The sequence below is a fragment of the Antechinus flavipes genome, chromosome 2 (assembly GCF_016432865.1).
Source record: "Antechinus flavipes isolate AdamAnt ecotype Samford, QLD, Australia chromosome 2, AdamAnt_v2, whole genome shotgun sequence".
Taxonomy (NCBI): Eukaryota; Metazoa; Chordata; class Mammalia; order Dasyuromorphia; family Dasyuridae; genus Antechinus; species Antechinus flavipes.
In genome coordinates this window covers 243464213-243483135 of record NC_067399.1, presented here as the reverse complement: position 1 = coordinate 243483135, position 18923 = coordinate 243464213, and the positions used below count along the sequence as shown (strand labels likewise).

General features: G+C 35.0%; 1 protein-coding gene across 1 annotated transcript in view; it reads right to left on the bottom strand.

The window, feature by feature from the left end:
* RTF2 (replication termination factor 2) overlaps positions 1 to 15146 on the bottom strand; it is a 70410-nt gene extending 55264 nt beyond the window's left edge. The window contains exons 1-3 of the mRNA XM_051976634.1: positions 15018 to 15146; positions 782 to 876; positions 288 to 381 (exon numbers count right to left, since the gene is read on the bottom strand). Coding sequence (XP_051832594.1) covers positions 288 to 381; positions 782 to 876; positions 15018 to 15086 — 258 coding nt within the window. The 5' untranslated portion in view covers positions 15087 to 15146. The remainder of the gene's footprint in view (positions 1 to 287; positions 382 to 781; positions 877 to 15017) is intronic.
* Between the last annotated feature and the right edge of the window lie 3777 nt (positions 15147 to 18923).

Below are 18923 nucleotides of genomic sequence, written 5' to 3'. Positions count from 1 at the left end.
CAGTTACAAATATTATGTGTTATTTATATGATAGTTTATAACTTTAAAGGCTTTTTTGACATCCATTATTGGATTTAATCTATCACAAACATTGTAGAGAAGGTAAATATTATACCCATTTTAATTATGCCCCATTTCTGAGGACATTAAGTGACTAGCTTAGAGTTATACAGTAAATTAATGAAACTGTTACTGGAACTCACTTCTTATGATTCCCATCTTTAAGTATACTAGTAAGAAAGTAAACATTTGTGACCCTTGAATTATTTCAGAATTATTAGTATTACCTTAATGCTCTTAATGTGAGATGCTGCCTGTCCAAGAGCTTTGTCATTAGATTTGTCCAATAAAAACTCAATGACTGCATCTTTGTTATAAAGTCTGTAACAATAAAAAGTAGTAAAAAGTTATAATTATAGATAATATCTGTGCTAAGGCAGATTCATCAAATACTTAAAACAGTAATAAGGATGGCATAAAACTGCATTTGACAATTCCATTGTCAATGGAATATGATGGTTCTTTTTAAAGTATTTCAGACAAATATAAACAAAAATGTATTGTTTATCAGTAACTATGTGTATAGTGAATAGTGTGTTCAAGGAAGGCAACTAATTTAAAAAGTGATCTTAGGAGGACAGGATTGGATTTGAAGAATTTGATTCAAATGTACTTGAGAAAAAAGAAATACAAAAAGAAAATCTACAAGTAGACAATAGCCCTAAATTTACTTTAAATTCATTTTTAAAAGAAAGTGATAATTCAAATAACACAAGCATACCTGCCAAGTTCACAAGCTACTATTGGTCTTCTTAGAATTTCTTGACTTAATGTACAATAGTTCCATTGGGCCACTAATTCAGCATTTTTGTCCACCTAAGAAATGAAAAAAGAAAAAAAATACATTTGTTTTTAAATTACTTCCACTTTCTGTTTGATATGTGGTTCAGATTTCTTTTCTATTATTTATTTATTCATTCCACTTCAATGAAACATAGAATGATCACACACGGGATCTCATCACTAACCGCAAATATTTCACTTCCTTAATTAGAAACTCTGACATTCCTCTACCTGACCACAATATTCCATAACTCTATCTCTCTCTGTTCTATCTCTCCTAAACCAATACTTCATGTTCACTGACATGTTCACTAACATCTCCAATCTCTTTATTTTCCTAGATCATTAGGTGCTTCTCTAACTCCCTTTTCCAATTTCAACCTTATAGTTAGCCATATGAACTCCATAATATTGCTCCTTTTAGAAAAAACAAAATAGAAAAAGACTAAAAAGAAAAAGAAAGAAAGAAAAAACACATTATCATGTTCTCAGCAGAACATCAGGGAGGAATTTCCATTTCAAGAAAGCATATAATAATAGAAGACACTGTATTTATAACTGCCAATCTTATCTTTGCTTCCTTGTAGATTTTCTTTTGTTTTCTGCTATGCGTGTTGACTTTATTCTTTTTTTCCTCTTTCAGAGAAAAACCCTAGATTTTCTCCCTAAGCAGGCTGCAGTTAAGCTCAAATTTATATATACATTTATATGTACAAAACCTTCATGTACACATACACACACACATATATATATACACAAATACACAGATATATACATCCTTCTAAAACAATTTAACATGGTACATTTCTCTCTTCTATTCTGGAATCCCCTGTTCTATCCTGACTCATCTCTTTCCAAACTTTATCACCGGATAGCTATTCTTACTCCTTTATTCTTTTTCACAGATAATTTAAGGGAATAACACAACTGTACTCAATAAGTACATTATAAACTCATATTACTAGGGCAGGTAGGTGGTGCAATGGATAGAGCGCCAGCCCTAAAGTCAGGAGGACCTGAGTTCAAATATGACCTCAAACACTTAACACTTCCTAGCTGTGTGACCCTGGGGCAAGTCCCTTAACCCCAATTGCCTCAGCAAAAACAAACAAATAAATTCATATTACCCAATTTCAACTGGACCTTCATTGCAGCAAAACAGACCTTTTATTTCTTTTATTAAATTCCTTGTCTTATTCCCCAGATATTTTTCTTAACCTTTTCTTCTCTCCTCAAATCTCACATACTTCCCCCTTCCCTACTCTTTTTTCAGAAAACCTTGCCTCTTACTTTACTGAGAAAATTCAGGCCATTTGACATGAATACTCTCTTCTTCCATTCTCTTCATTTCAAAATTCCTTGATTTATCCTTCACTCAGGCCCAGATATGACAATAAGGTGGATCTTATCTTTCCAAGGCCAGCCTCTACAGGCACATTTGACCTCATCTCTTTTTTTCTTCTTCAGTAGATTGTCCTTTACACACTTGAATCTTCAACTTCTCTCAATCTAACGGTTCCTTTCCTATTTGTTTTTCAAACAAGACCAACTCTACTACATTCTCAAAAAAAAAAAAAAAAAAAAAAAAACCTTTCACTAAACCCAACCACTCCCTTAAGTTATCATTAAATATATCTCTTCTCTTCCTTAGTCAAACTAATAGAAAAATCACTCTATACTCACTGCCTCCACTACCTTTCTTCTCACTTACTCCTCAATCCTCTGATATCAGGCTTTTGACTTCATCACTCAACTGAAACTACCTTTTCCAAAATCACCAATGATTTGTTAAAATCGAATGGTCTTTTCTTAATCCTCTTCCTTTCAAGGTACCTTCTCCATTTGACAATGCTTAACCACTCTTTTCCTTGGATCCTCTCTCCAATCTAGGTTTTCATGTATTACTCTCCTGTTTCTCATCCCATTTGCCCAATTGATGGCTTTTTCTTCAATTCCTTTGCTGGTCCACCATCCATATCAAATTCTCTAAGTGTGGGTGTTCCCCAAGGTACTGACCTAGGCCCTTTTCTCTCTCTACAATTTCTCTTTAGGTAACCTCATTGGATCATGTAAGTTTAATAAAATCATTCCTGTGAAGACTTGCAGCTCTATATATCCAGTTCCAATTATCTTCTTAAGCTTAGTAGTTGCTTACTAATCTTAAACTAAATGTCTCAAAGACATCTCAAACATTTTGGCTTGAACATGTCCAAAATGGAACTCATTATATTTTCCCCAAACCCTGTTCTCTTCCAAAGTTTCCTATTTTGATGAAAGATTTCACCATCTGGAATTGTGAAATAATCCAACCATTCTGGAGACTAATCTGGAACCAGGCCCAAAGGGCTATAAAACTCTGTATACCCTTTAACCCAGCAGTGTCATTACTGGGTCTGTATCCCAAGGAAATCATCAAGGAGAGGAAAGGACTCACATGTGCAAAAGTGTTTGTAACAGTTCTTTTTGTGCTAGCAAAAAATTGGAAAATGAGCAGATACCCATCAATTGGGAAATAGCTGAAGAAGCTGTGATATATGAAGGTAATAGAATATTATTATTAAAAAATGATGAACAAGCTGATTTTAGAAAGGTCTAGAAAAATTTACATGAATTGATCTTGAGTGAAACAAGCAGAACCAGGAATAAATTGTATACAGTAACAGCAAGAATGTGTAATGATCAGCTATGAAAGATTTGATTCTTCTCAGTAGTTCAGTGATCCAAAGCAATCCCAATTGACTTTGGATGGAAAATGCCATCTGCATCCAGAAAAAGAACTAAGGAGCTCTGAACATAAATCAACACATGCTACATTTACTTATTTTTTCTGTTTTTTTTTTTCTCTTTCCCATGATTTTTATCTCCCAGCATGATTCATAAAGTAATGTATGTTAAAAATTAAAAACAAAAGACAAAGCTCATTTCCTAAGGACATTGTTGAAAGAAAAGGAAAAAAAGCATTTGTAGCCAAAAAAAAAAAAAAAAAAAAAAAAAAAAAAAAAAAAAAAAAAAAAAAAAAAAAAAGAAAGAAAGAAAGAAAAAAAAGAAAAGAAAAGAAAAGAAAAAAAGAACAGGTTCCACCACCCTTCCAGTCTCACAGGTTTCAAACTTGATATCATCCTCAGTATCACCCCACATATCCAATCAATTGCCAAATCTTAGCATTTCTACCTTCTCAACATGTCACTTCTGATTTTCTCTCTCTCCTTACAGCTACCAGTTTCATTCAGATCTTCATCATCTGTCACCTAGATTATTTCTTACAGCATTCTAAAAGGTGTCCTTGCCTCGAGTCTTTTCCTGTTACAATCCATTTTATATATTGCTGCTAAAGAAATTTTCCTTAAATGAAGATCTGACCATTTTACTCCTTACTCAATTAATTGCAGTGACTATTGTCCTCAATGATAAAATACAAAATATTCCTCTAGTTAGCTTTTAGAATTATTCACAATCTCTTTCCAAATACCTTTTTGGCTTCACTGGAATTTGGTCAAACTGGTCTACCAGTCTTCATACCCTGCCTCTTTGTCTTTATACTGACTGGCTCCTATGGCTAGAATGAATTCCTCATCTCTGCCTCACATGTTTCCATTTTTTTTTTCCTTCAAGATATAGCTTAACATTCTATGTAATGGGGATAAATTAGAAGCATTCCCAATAAGATCAGGGATGAAATATGATTGCCCACTATCACCATTACTATTAAATATTGTATTAAAAATGTTAGTTAAGAGAAGGAATTAAAATAGATGAGGAAACAAAATTATCACTCCTTCCAAATGATGGTATACTTAGAGAATCCTAGAGAATCAACTAAAAAACTACCAGAAACAATTAACAACTCCAGCAAAGTTGAAGGATAAAAAAAAAAAAAAAAAATTCACGTAAATCATCGGCATTTCTATATGTTACCAACAAAGTCCAATAGCAAGAGATACAAAGAGAAATTCCACATAAAATTACTGTAGATAATATAAAATATTTGGGAGTCTACCTGCCAAGACAAAGTCAAGAACTATAAAAAAAAAAAAATTACAAAACACTTTCCACACAAATAAAGTCAGATCTAAACAACTGTAAAAATATCAGGTGCTCATGAGCAATATAATATAATATAATAATATAACAATATAATATATAATATATTATATAATAATATATAATAATATAATAAAAATGACAATTCTACCTAAATTAATCTACTTATTCAGTACCATACTAATCAAATTGTCATGAGTTACTTTACAGAGCTAGAAAAAATAACAAAATTCACCTGGAAGAACAAAAGGTCAAGAATTTCAAGAGAATTAATGGAAAAAAATGCAAATGAAGGTAGCCTGGTTATACCAGATCTAAAACTATACTATAAAGCAGTGGTCTTCTAAACCATTTGATACTGGCTAAGAAATAGAGCAGTGGATCAGTGGAATAGGTCTGGTTCATGAGACACAACAGTCAATGATGATTGTAATCTAATAATTGATAAATCCAATTTTGGGATAAGAACTTATAAGCTGACAAAAATTGCTGGGAAAATTGGAAAATAGTATGGCAGAAACTAGGGACTGACCAATGTCTGACATCTATATCATGGTAAAGATGACATAAAGGTTAAAACTATCTGTCAGATCTGTGGAGAAAGAAGGAAGATTTAGAGAACATTATGGAATGTAAAATGGATAATTTTGATTAAATTAAATTAAAAAGGTTTTGTGCAAACTCTTTTGTACAAACAAATCTTATAGCCAAGATTAGAAGGGAGGCAAAAAACTGGGGAAATTTTTTTTTTTTATATCCAAGAGCTATGATAAAGGTCTCATTTCTAAAATATAGAGATAAATGACTCAGATTTATAAAAATACAAGTCATTCTCTAAATGATAAATGGTCAAAGGATATGAATAAATTAGAATTAAGCATTATTTCCTATAGGAAAGCCTTTTCTGATCCTACAACTACTAACTGGCATACCCCTTCTTAGACTTTCTCCATATTGAATTACTTTATATTTGCGTGTTTTCACTCTTTTCATATTTGAATGAACGAATAAATAAAGCATTTGTTAAACATTTACAATATGCAAAGCATTGTGTTAAGTGTTAGGGATACATTGAAATGTCCCTGTTCTCAAGGGCTCATATAATAATGAAGGAAGTTTCAGCTACAAAGGTCCCAGAGTCTTTAGGAAGCAGTGGCAAAGCAAATGGGAATGCTGCTTCTTTTATGTCATTTCCACTGAAAAATCAGACAGGTTTCTGATGTTAAATCAGGTCTTTGATGATAACTTTGTTTTCTGGGTCTTCAACAGATGTGACTGTAACAGGGAAAAAAGCAATTGTTAGGCCTCATCTCAAAAGAAGTTGCTTCCTTATGTCAAGCAGTGGGCTGTAAACACTGCTATTCCCAAAGTTCTTAGGCTTTGGGTTCTAGGCTGTCTCCATCGAGATCTGGGGAGGTGTGTGGGGGTGGGGAGGGGTAATACCAAGGTGGTAGTAGTAGTTAGACCTGGCTCCTATCTCTTCCTGAGGGTGCCTTGGTACTTCAGCCAGGCTGGCTCCTCTGAATTGTGTATGGCAATTAGTTGGCAGCTGGTGGGGATGAATGGCCCTTCAGAGAATTTGCTTCCCCAGTAGCAAATAAATATTTATTCTGTATATACTTGTTTCTCCCACTAGAATGTAAGCTCTACAATAAAGACTTTCATTTTCTGTATTTATATCTTCAGCACAGAGCAAAATGTTTGGCACATAGAAGGCATTTAATAAATATTTGTCAGTTGATAGATGAATATAAAGACTTGATTATAGAATTTTATAATTATAGAATGTTTGAACTTAAAAAGGATTTTCAAGGTGACTCTCTCCTTGCCAAAGCTAATAGCTCTTCATGTATCAATGATCTTCAGAAGACTATCACCACTATAATTCTTACTTTCCCTCTAATCTTATGTTTCTTTTTTTTCCCCCTTTCTTTCTCTGACACCTTTAAAAAGCCTCATTTGAGCGTACATTCCCACTGGCTATCACATATTTTTCCTTGGCATCTCAGTTAAACTTCTTGAAAAAACCATCTACATATGGTCTATTCCTCTCCTATTTCATCTCCTTTCCAATTCTCTTGTATAAACCTTCTGCAATTTGGCTTTTGATCTTCCTATTCAAAGTTACCAATGAACTCTTAATTGCCAAATCTACTGGCTTTTTTTTTTTTTTAATCTTTATCCTTCCTGATAGTTCTACAGCATTTGATACTAGGATCATCCATATTCAAGATCTGTCCTTGATCCTTCTTAGCCTGGATAATTATCTAAGTCATATTCAATAATCATAGATATCTCCCTAAGGCTTCTTTCTACACGAGTTTCCATAGGAACAATTATTTTTAATTATCTATAGCAGATGATTCCAAGATGTATACATGCAGCCTTCATCTCTCTCCTGAACTCCAATCCTGCATTATAAGCTGCCTTTCAGCAATTCTGAAACAAAGATCTTGCAGGTATTTCAAATTCAGACAAATAGAATTTAGTCTTCCTCTTCCATACCTCAAACTTTCCCCTCCCTTAAATCTCCCCAAACTGCTGAGGTCACAACCACCCTTTTAGTAACCCAGATTTTCAACTTTACTATTTTAATATCCAGAATTTATAGAGCACTTTAAAAGTTTGCAAAGTTCTCTCATATATGTTCTCTCATTTGATCCTCACAGCAATCTTGTGAAATAGGCCCCATTATTATCCCCATTTTACAGTTAAGGAAAAAGGCACAGGGTGGTTAAATGACTTGCCCAGGGTCTTTGCTAATAATGGTTTGGCAGTTCTCCTGAATCTTCTTGATTCTTAAGTCTTACACTTTATCCAACATGCTATCCAGTTTAAAAGGTTGCCCTCAACTTTTCGCTCATATTAATCTGATATAACCAATCACTTGTCAAATCTTGTCTGATTTTGCCTCTACAACACCTCTCACACCATCCCTTTTTCCCCATCACAAAGTTTGAACCCCAGTTTAAACCCTTCTATTGCTAAATCTATGATCCCGTAAATATTTGAGAAAATGGAATAAGCAATAAAATGTATGAAAATAAAAGAGATTAAAAATAGCAGATTTTAAAGATTATAAGAGAATATTATTTTCTTTCAGCATAGCTTTTTAAAGTTTCATTAAAAACACAAAATACCACCATAATTTAATTGTGTGTCATAATTTGACCACCAGGGGGCATATCATGCATTAAACACCTCTCACCAAAGTATATAATAAGTCAAATAAAAACAAATTTCTTAAAATGCTAAGGGAAAAAAAATCTTCCTAGCAAGCTATTTCTTTGCACGGGGACAGATTAAAATTTTACTTCCTTTTCACCTCAGCTTCTCTGGCTGAGAGATTTAATCTAGACAGTTCAGGGATTCCTTCTATTGCTAAATCTATGATCCTGTAAATATTTGAGAAAATGGAGTAAGCAATAAAATGTATGAAAACAAAAGAGATTAAAAATAGCAGATTTTAAAGATTATAAGAGAATATTATTTTCTTTCAGCATAGCTTTTTAAAGTTCCATTAAAAACACAAAGTACCATCAATTTAATTGTGTGTCATAATTTGACCACCAGGGGGCATATCATGCATTAAATTTGGACTAATGTTGACACTGAGTTGTAAATCAAAGTATTAATATATAAAATACAAATATAAAATCCTGAATAAGACTGAACTCATTTACTTATCCTGATATTTTTAAATATGCAGAAAACAGTTATATATGCCACCATGCCCCTAACATCAATCTCTCTCCTTTGTCATTACAAGAATTCAAAAGAACAAGGAGATTATTGGACCTCAAGAATAAATCTAGCAGAAAAACAACTGGTAGATAAAGTATCAAAAAAGCCCTTCCCACACATTCTCTCCTCCTGGCGCCTGAAACTTTATCAGAGTTGTTACAGCACTGTTGATTAAACATTCTTCCAAGCTATGTCTGCTATATCTTTTTAAATTAAAAAATTCAAAAGTTATTAAGGCACTCTTTTGAACTTCATAACGGTAAGAGTTCATCAGAGACCAGTGGATATCTGGGCAAAGTAAGGAAAGATAAAGATACTCAAATTTTTTACGAGTTTACAGAGAGAAGTCCAGTGTACAGATACGAGTAGTAGTCAGATTACCTAGATGGGTGTCCATTGTCTATCACTGACTCATACAAGTGTGATACCAGGTGGGTAGTTTTCCAGATTTGTGCCTAAAACCAGGTCCTCAACTCTAAATCTAGTTTGTTTTTCTTCCCTTTATGCAATGTGCTTCTTGACTTCATGCAGCATTTTTAAGTCTGTTAATTTCCATTATCTGTTTTTCTGTAAAATGTAGGCAACAGTAGTTGCCTTTAATCCACTTCATCACAGTTTGAATAGATTGTTGAATTTATGTCAGCTGATTGCTTTGAATATTTCAGGCAAAAGTCACTATTTAAATAGGAATAACAGAGATGATAATATTGTAATTAATGGTCGTGGAATATTATCCTCCATTAAAAAGGAAGCTTGGTATGATTAATTTCTAAGGCTCCTGCACACTCTGAAAGTTAATCTTTGGTTATGATATAGTCTTCCTCTCCCAAATCTCAATGCATTCAATCCCCAATGTGCAAAATAATTTTTTTGAAGGGGGAACTGGAAAGGCTGTATTAGTTTTAAAAATCATATAACCCCCTTTAAACAGCTTCAACAAGTAGTCATCCATTAAGATAATAACTATGATATAACTATCATTTATAACATTTATATTGTCCTATGTGCCAGACACTAAGCTAAGTGCTTTACAATTATTATCTCTTTGGATTCTCACAACAACCCTTTGAGGTAGCTGCTATTATTATCTTCAAATGAAAAAACTGAAGCAAACAAGTTAAATGACCTGCTCAAGATTACACAGTAAATTTCTGAGGATTGATCTTACCTCAGGTATTCCTGATTTCAGGCCAAACACAATGCACCATCTAGCTGCCAATATTACAGACAGTGAGATTACCCTATCTTTTGTTCTGAACATGTAACAGTGTCAAACACTTTTGTAGCCACATAGGCATATAACAGCTGATAATTAACTGCATGTCTACTGAACTGAATATGACAAGGATTTAAATAATGTATTTTTTTTTAAATGAAGGCATTTACTTTTTAAATTATAAGTCAATATATCAATTTTAAAAATCCACAGATTCATATATGGGAATTTGAAAGAAAAAATAAGTCAAGGATAATGCTATGATCCTAAGGCTCTAATGTTACAATGCTATGATTTGGATTTGGAAGCAAAAGAGATCTTAGCTGATATCAAGTCCAATTTGTTCATTTTGAACAAGAGAAAAATGAAGCCCAGAATAGCTGAATGATTTTCCTATGATCACACAGTAATGAGTGACAAAGCCAATATTCGAATTTCTGTCTAAAACAAGCTCTCTTGCTACTACACCAAGTTTTCCTAAGCCAGAAAATGCCTAATTTGATTTCATTTTTATACATTAATAAAATGAGATGAAAAATAATAAAGCCCTTGTGAAATCAGACTAAATAAAAGGCATTATTATTACTACTGACTTACATTAGGACTTAGGACTGCTCCACAGTCCCTTCACTCAGTCTTTCCCTGGCTCTGGACATCTCATTATCCCTCCACATAAATCTTTGGATACTAGAGGCAGAGGAGTATGAACAGAATTGACAAATTGCACTCCAACATTTAGTAACCAAAGCCAAGTCACTTAACCTCCATATAAGCACTCATAGTTGTAATCTTCCAAAACCACTTTGCCTATCAAGGTTATACACACACTGGCTCTGACATACCTTGTGTGTCTCCTCTAATGAAAGTAATTTATTATCTACAGCTAGGTGTTGCAATGGGTAAAGCTTCAGGGCTTGCAAGACAGACCTTGGAACTCTTATGAACAGTTAACAAAATATTTTTCACCCAAACAGATCTAAACAACTGGAAAAAATATTAATTGTTCATGAGTAGGCCAAGTCAATCTAATAAGAATGACAATTCTACTTAAGTTAATTGACTTAATATCATCCAAATAAACTACCAAAAATTATTTTATAAAGCTAAAAAAGAAAATTTTTTAAAAATTGATTTAGAAGAACAAAAGGTCAAAAATGTCAAGAAAATTAATGTGGGGAAAATGTGAAGACAGAGCAAATCGTACCAGATTTCAAACTCTATTATAACACAGTAATCATCAAAACAATCTATTACTGGCTAAGAAAAAGTTTACCAGGAGAATAAATTAGATGCACAATACATTGTAGTAAATGACCATAATGATTTACTATTTGATAAACCTTAAATATCCAAACTTTGGGGACAAAAGCTCACTATTTGAAAAAAGCCTCTGGGCCTGAAGTCAGGAACACTTGAGGGCAAATCTGTAATGTCTGGGCCAGCTTTCTGGTGGGCCTCATGATCAACCCGAGGCCTTGGGCTTAGTCGGGGAATGAAGTGAAGGAGGTAGGAGAGCAGACACATGGCTGGTCAAAGATGGAGTCTGGTTTCTGGGAGTCTGGAGCCTGAAGTCTTCTCTGTGGCTGAGATCTCTGCTGCAGAGAGCCCTCTGTCTCTGAGACTCCCTTAACTACCCCAGCACAACTACATTACGACACCACACTGGGCATGGGCAGCTGTAGAACATCCACAGGCCCTCAAATTTTTAAAATAGGAGACCAGTTCGCTCTCCCTCAGACTGTTGGAGAGCCGGACTATAATAAAAACAAAAACTTTGTTTTGTGTGCCTTTAAATAAAGAAACTTCATAGCCCTGGGTGAGGGGGATAAGCATCCTCAGCTGCTGCATCTGGTCTGTGGGCCCCAGTTTGAGGACCCCTGCTAGAGACTGACCACATCATAACATTACATCAAGTATGTGCTTAGAGAACCACCATCTCCCGCCAAATAGGTACTTAACTACAAGCACCCTGCTGTCTTAGATTCAAGTATACCCTTTCATAGCTCCGGCCTGCTACATAAATAAAGTCTTAAGACATTTATTGGCTATGTGACCCTGGACAAGTCATTGAATGTTTGCCTCAGTTTCCTCAACTTTAAAATGAGGATCTTGATAATATCTACTTTGGAGAATTACTGTGAAGATTAAACAAGATAATATTTGAAAAGCACTTATAATGTCTGGTTAACAGGCACAATAAATGCTTTTCTTCCCCTTAAATATTCTACAGTTGGGCCAAACTACTCTCAGCCTCATCATTGTGTTCATTCCTTTGTTCATATGATCTCATGCACCAGGAATGATTTTTTCCATCATTCATCTTCATTTATTTATGTCCCTTCCAATTACTTCAAGGTCCAACTTGGATGTTACCTCCTCTATAAAATTTCTTCCTTCTTCCTTACTCCAAGATAAACACACAGCTGAGAGCAATCTCTCTCAGTGCTTCAGAGCAGTTTGCCTGAAGGACCACAATGGAAACATTACTAAACTAAAAGTCAGGAAAATTGGACTTGAGTTCCAATTGTCCTGAAAATTCCTGTAATCATGAGCAACTCACTGTCTTCTTTATGTGCCTATGAATTATAAGATCGTTATAGGTTTCATAACACTAGAATTGCATCGATCTATGGTTTTTCCTTTGCACTTTTCTCATGTTCCACTTATTTGTATACTCGTTCATACTCTCAAAATGGAAGTTCCATCAAAAGAGGGCTTATGTAAATTTTTTTTATCTCAGTATTACTGAGCACAGGTAATTGAACTGAAAATGCTGAATGATATTTCTAGTTGTAATATCATGGGAAAGTCACTAAACCTTTAAGAATCTTAGTTGTTTCTTTGTAAAATGAGAGTGATACTGGGAAATGAATATAAACTGCTCGCATTTTTGTTTTTCTTCCCGGGTTATTTATACCTTCAGAATCCAATTCTCCCTGTGCAACAAGAGAACTGTTTGGTTCTGTACACATATATTATATCTAGGATATACTGTAACCTATTTAACATGTAAAAGACTGCTTGCCATCTGGGGGAGGGGGTGGAGGGAGGGAGGGAAAAAATCAGAACAGAAGTGAGTGCAAGGGATAATGTTGTAAAAAATTACCCTGGCATGTGTTCTGTCAATAAAAAGTTATTTTAAAAAATTAAATTAAATTAAATTACTGTGTTAAAACTCTAGAAACAAAAAAACAAAAAACGAGAGCAATAATATTATCAATATCTGCATCACTGAGTATAAAAACAAGTCCCTGCTTTTGAGTTTTCACTCTTACATCATGGATACAAATGATCCAAAGTACTTTGGATCTGCAAAACATTAGCAACTAATGGGAAAGAGCAAGGATGTTTTCACAAAAGAACTGATATCTGAGTTGAGTCCTGAACGATAGTCAAGGTCCTCAAAGGCAGAAATGAAGACTTTCAAGCATGGGGGATAGCTTATAGAAGGAAGGGTTAAATGGAAGATCAAAGTTTGGGGAACAGGAACACCCAATTTTGGATGAAAGCTTTTGAAAAAGAAATAAAGTAAAATAAGACTAGAAGGGTAAGTCAGAGTCAGATTGTAGAGGTAGATATATGAATGCCAAGCTCTGGTATTTATCTTGTTCCGACAAGGAATTCTGAGGGGAATAATAAACCCTTGATAATCTTGAATAAGAAAGTTATAGGTCATTTCTATGCCTTAGATGATTTTGTCAGCTATGTGGAGATTGGCTTAGAGAAAGGAGACAAATGAAATTGGGGTAACCAGTTAGGAATTATTACAACATTTCACTGAAAGGTGATGTGAGGCTGAATTAAGGCTAGGAACAGAGCAGAAAAGGGCAGGTGCAAAGGATATAGATATAGAAGCAACAAGACTTTGCAAAAAAAAAATGGATATGGGATTTAAGAACAAGGAAAAATAAAGGATGAATTGGCATTAATGATACCTGATATCTGGGAAGATGGCAATGTTCTTATCAGAAACAGATTAAGTTTGGAGAGGAGAATATTTAGAGGAAAATAATTAAGTTTCATCTTGAAAACTACACTTTTGAGATGTTCATAGGACTCTCAAATGGAGATGCCCAACAGGTAACTAGAGCTGTGAGTGTGAGCATGGATGTGGGAGAACAGCTGGTGGCAAAGTGAGGAGAGCTTGGAGCCTAGAAATAGAAAGATTTGAATTCAAATATGGCCTCAGACATTTAATAGCTTACATGACTCTTAGTGAGTCACTTAACCTCTTCTCTGCCTCAGTTTCTTCATCTGTACAACAGGGATAGTAATAGCACCTACCTCCCAGGTAGCTATGAGTCACAAATGAGCTAATAATTGTAAAGTGCTTACCAAAGTACCTGGCACACAGTAAGCACAAGACAGATGTTAGCCATTATTATGGAGGGCTGGAGTCCTGTGGTAAAATTAAATCTGGGAATCATAAGCAGGGAGAAAACTGAATTCAGAAGAGAATATGAGACTAACAGAAAATTATATGGCCCACGACAAGGATTGGGGCTCTCATATAGAGACCTGAAGGAAGGACATTTACACTGATAGCAAATGATGGTTCTAAACAGTAGAGAGGAAGGTTATAAAAGACAAGATAGAGGAAAGCATTCAAGAAGAGGATGGTCACAGTATCAAAAACTGATACCAAAGAAGATTAATTCTGATAAAAACTTTTTAATTCAGTTATTAAGAAAGCACTGACTTTTGAGGGAGAAAAAAGGTCCATTATAATTAGTGGTGATGGGGTTACATGCTATATTATACAAGGATTGAGAAATGGAGGGTAGTGAAGAAGTCGAGGTAACGACTATGGACAACTCTTTCCAGGAATTTGGCTATGAAAGGAGGAAAAAACACGCGATGCCAACTTAAGACAGCGAACTCAAGCGAGTGCTTTTTATTTTTCTCAGTTTTGAGGAAATCAGGGCATGTCTGTAGGCCTAGAAAGGAGTCAGTCCATAAGAAAAAACCAAGGGTAGGGAATGCTCCCAGGGCGAGATGCAGAAGGAATCAGGAGGAATTGGCATAAGAAAATTACGCTTAAAGGGGGAAGGGAGGAAAAGGTGTTGTTCAGCTCCGTCCCCAAAGACATTTCAGAACCTCCGCTCCCAAAAACTCTCTCGGGAGATGGCACTTCACCTGATTCTCCTCCCTGACATTATGACCCGGCTCTGACCTTTTCCACCTTCTTCGGTCCCTTCACCAGCTCGTGCCTTTTGGGAATCGTGCCCCCATCGCAGCCCATCTCTCTTCAGTACTATTCGTTTCCGCAGTTTGCCCTACCGGTCGTCGCCAGAGTCAACAACATAAACTTCCGGCGCATTGAGGTGACGCAAGAGACTGCCGCTGACATGACGACATTGATTGGCGGCGGGGCGGAACTCGTTTGGTGAGAGTGTATGGTTCCTATGGAGACCGTTGCCAGGGAGCCACGCCTTCTGTCCTTGGGCCTCTGCCTGGGGAAGAGAAGGGAGGCGAGGTAGCTGCGGAAGTGAGGAGGCGGGCGGCTCACCATGGCTTTGATCCTCTTTCCTCCCGGCTCTGCCCCACCCATGCCTGTCGGGGCTTCTGTTTCCTTTTCTTTCCTAGTCACTCTTTCCCTCCCGTCTTTCCAGAGGATCTTATGGTCCAGCCTGGTCGCTAATCTCTTCTTTTTCTTCTGGAGGAATCCTTTCGTTCTGGGGGAGATCTGAGTAATTTGAGGCTCAAACTACACCTTATCTCCTCAGCCTTAGTTTCTCCATCTGTAACATGAAAAAGCTGGCCAATCCAGGGTTCTTAACCTTGTTTCATGAAACCCTTTGGCAATCTGGCGAAGCTTACGGACCTCTCCTCAAAATAAATAATGAAGGAAATGCTAAAATTTCAATGAGAGACCAGTGAAAAATAGATTCTTCTCCCCCTCTCTCCCCCTCCCTTCCCCCCATTAAATTCATGGACTCTAGAGGGTTGAGAAACTGGGAACTTCAGGTTAAGAGCCCTTGGACTCTTACTCTTGATCCGGAAGAAGTTTTCTCAGCTCAAATACTCATAGACAGAGGCACAGGTATGAATCCTGGACAGAAAGTGAAAAGGTCTTGGTTTTATTTATAGCTCTGCCTCTAATTGTCTTTGATTTTAGATGAGTCCCCTCCCTCTTTCAACCTCAGTTTCCTCCTTCCGTAAAATGGGTTGGACCTAATAATCTCATGTCTTTTCAGCAATGAAATGTTTTAATCCAAATGATGATAATCAACCCCTGTGACTACCTCACAGAATTGGTAGGTAGTTGTGCCATTCCTATTACCTCCAGGATCAAATGAATAGTGTTCTGGTAGTCCTGGCTGTTCCGTAAACAAGATGCTCTATCTCTAGCTCCTGGGGTTTTTCTTTTAACTGTCCCTCCTACCTGGAATGCCCTTCCTTCTCATTTCCACCTATTGTACTTTCCTGATTTCAAGAATCAACTAAAATCCCACCTTTTACAAGAATTCTTTCCTCCTCAATTTTAATACCTTCCCTCTCTTATTTCCTTCTTAGCCTGAGTGTTAACTATTTCTCACTTATTCTGTATAGTTTGCTTTGTATATACTTGTTTTCATGTTGTCTCCCCTATTAGATTGTAAGATCCTTTGAGGGTAAGGACTGTGTTTTGTTGCTTTTTGTTTCATAAGAGCTCAGCACAGTGAGTGGCATATACAGTTATCTATTAATGTTTGTTGATTGGTTACTGCCTTTTTATATTTAATCCAAAAAAGCCCAAGTGTTAATTATTTCCCACTTATCCTGTATAGAGTTTGCTTTGTATATACTTGTTTTCATGTTGTCTCCCCTATTAGATTGTAAGATCCTTGAGGGCAGGGACTATGTTTTGCTGATTTTTGTACCTTAAGGACTTATGTGGCATATAAATTATTTAATGTTTATTGATTGATTACTGCCTTTTTATATTTGATCCAAGAAAGCACTTGATTGAATAGATGAAGGTCATGATCACATCTCCTCATAAGAGAAATTATCTTGGCATCTATATAGAAGATAGATTGAAGAGGATTGAGACTTAAAGGGAAGGCAACCAATCAGAAAAAGATTACAATAATCTAAACCTGTGGTGATAAGGGCTTTGAGATGTCTGTGAGTATAGAGAGAAGTCATTGAAAAAGATGTGGAACTAGATTTGACATCTGGTTGGATATATATGTTAAGAAAGTCAGGAGTTGAGGATAATAGATGGTGCAAAAGTGGACCAGAAACAAGCATGTTTGGAAGACGGGTGGAATGGAGGAAAATAGTATAAGTTCTTTTATAGACAGAAGCTAGGTTTGAAATGTCCTTGAAACATCTAGTTTGAAATGTTCAATAGGCAATATCATAGCATCTCATCAGAAAGATTATAATGTTTGGCTTTATGCCAAGAACACAGTACAGGATTGGTTCAATATTAGGAAAATTGTAAGTATGATTGATCACATCAATAACAAAGAAATCACATGATTATTTCAATACATGCAGAAAAGGCTTTTGACAAAATAGAACATCCATTCTCTTAGAAACATTTCAGAAGTACAGGCATAAATGGAACTTTATTTAAAATGGTAAGTAGTATTGATCTAAAACCAAAAGCAATCATTATTTGTAATAGGAATAAAATAGAAGCTTTTCCAAATAAGATCAGAAGTGAGTACCAAATAGTATTGTGCTAGAAATGCTAGTTTTAGCAATAAGACAAGAAAAAGAAATTAAAAGAATAAACATGGACAATGAGGAAACAAAACTATCACTTCTTTAGGTTATATGACTTAGAAATCTTAGAAATTCAATGAAAAAACTAACTGAAACAATTAACTTGAGCAAAGTTGTGGGAATATAAATTTTTTAAAAAGATCAGCATTTCTGTATATTATCAACAAAATCCAGCAGGAAGAGATAGAGAAATTCAATCTAAAATAATTACAGACATTTAAAAATACTTAGAAAGATATTTGCCAAGAGGTATAAACAGGAACTATGTGAACACAATTACAAAACACTTCCTAGAAAGACATCTAAATAATTGGAGAAATATTGTTCAAGAGTAGGCTGAACCAATATAACAAAAATGACAACACTATCTAAATTTACTAATTGAGTTCCATACCAATAACCAAATTATTTTATGGAGCTAGAAAAATAGTAAAATTCATCTGGCAAAAGGTCAAGAATGTCAAGAGAATGAAAAAAAAAAATTGGAAGGGGGCTTAGCAGTACCAGATTTCAAAAATGTGTTACAAAGCTAAAATCTAAACAGTTTGGCACTGGGTAAGAAATAGAAAGGTTGATCAGTAGAACAGTTTAGGTAATGTGATAGAAGCAAATGAACACAGTAATGTCTGCTAACTCAACGATCCTAGCTATTAGAGCAAGAACTCACTATTTGACAAAAACCTATTGCGAAAACTGGAAAAATAGACTTAACAGAACTAGGCATAGACCAATATCTCATACCATATATCCAAGATAATCTTAAAATGGGTTAATGATTTAGATATAAAAGGTGATATGAGAAGATTAAGTGTGGAATACCCAAGAAATTACCTCTCAGAGAGTTTATGACCATAATAGATTCATGGGAGATAACATTGATAATTAAGATTACATAAAATTGTTTTTATACAAGCAAAACCAATGCAGCTAAAATCAGAAGAAAAACAGGAAACAGAAAAATCTTTACAGTAGTTTCTCTGATAAAGATCTCATTTCTAAAATATATAGGGAACTGAGCTGAATTTATGAAAATAAAAGCCATTCCCTCAAAAAAAATCTGCAGTTTTCTGAAGAAATCTAAGCTTTTCATATAAAAATGCTCTAAATTACTAATAATTAGAGAAATGCAAAAACACCGAGATATCATTTTTTTCTATCTTGGCTAAGATAATGAAAAAAGGTAAATGACAAATGCTGGAGATGTGGGAAAACGAGTACATTAATGTACTGTTAGTGGCATTGTAAATTAGTCCAACCATTCTATAAAGCAATATGGGACTATACCAGAAAGCTCTTAAACTCTGCATTTCTTTTGATCATCAATGCTATTACTAAGCCTAGATAGAGATTTTTTTTTAAA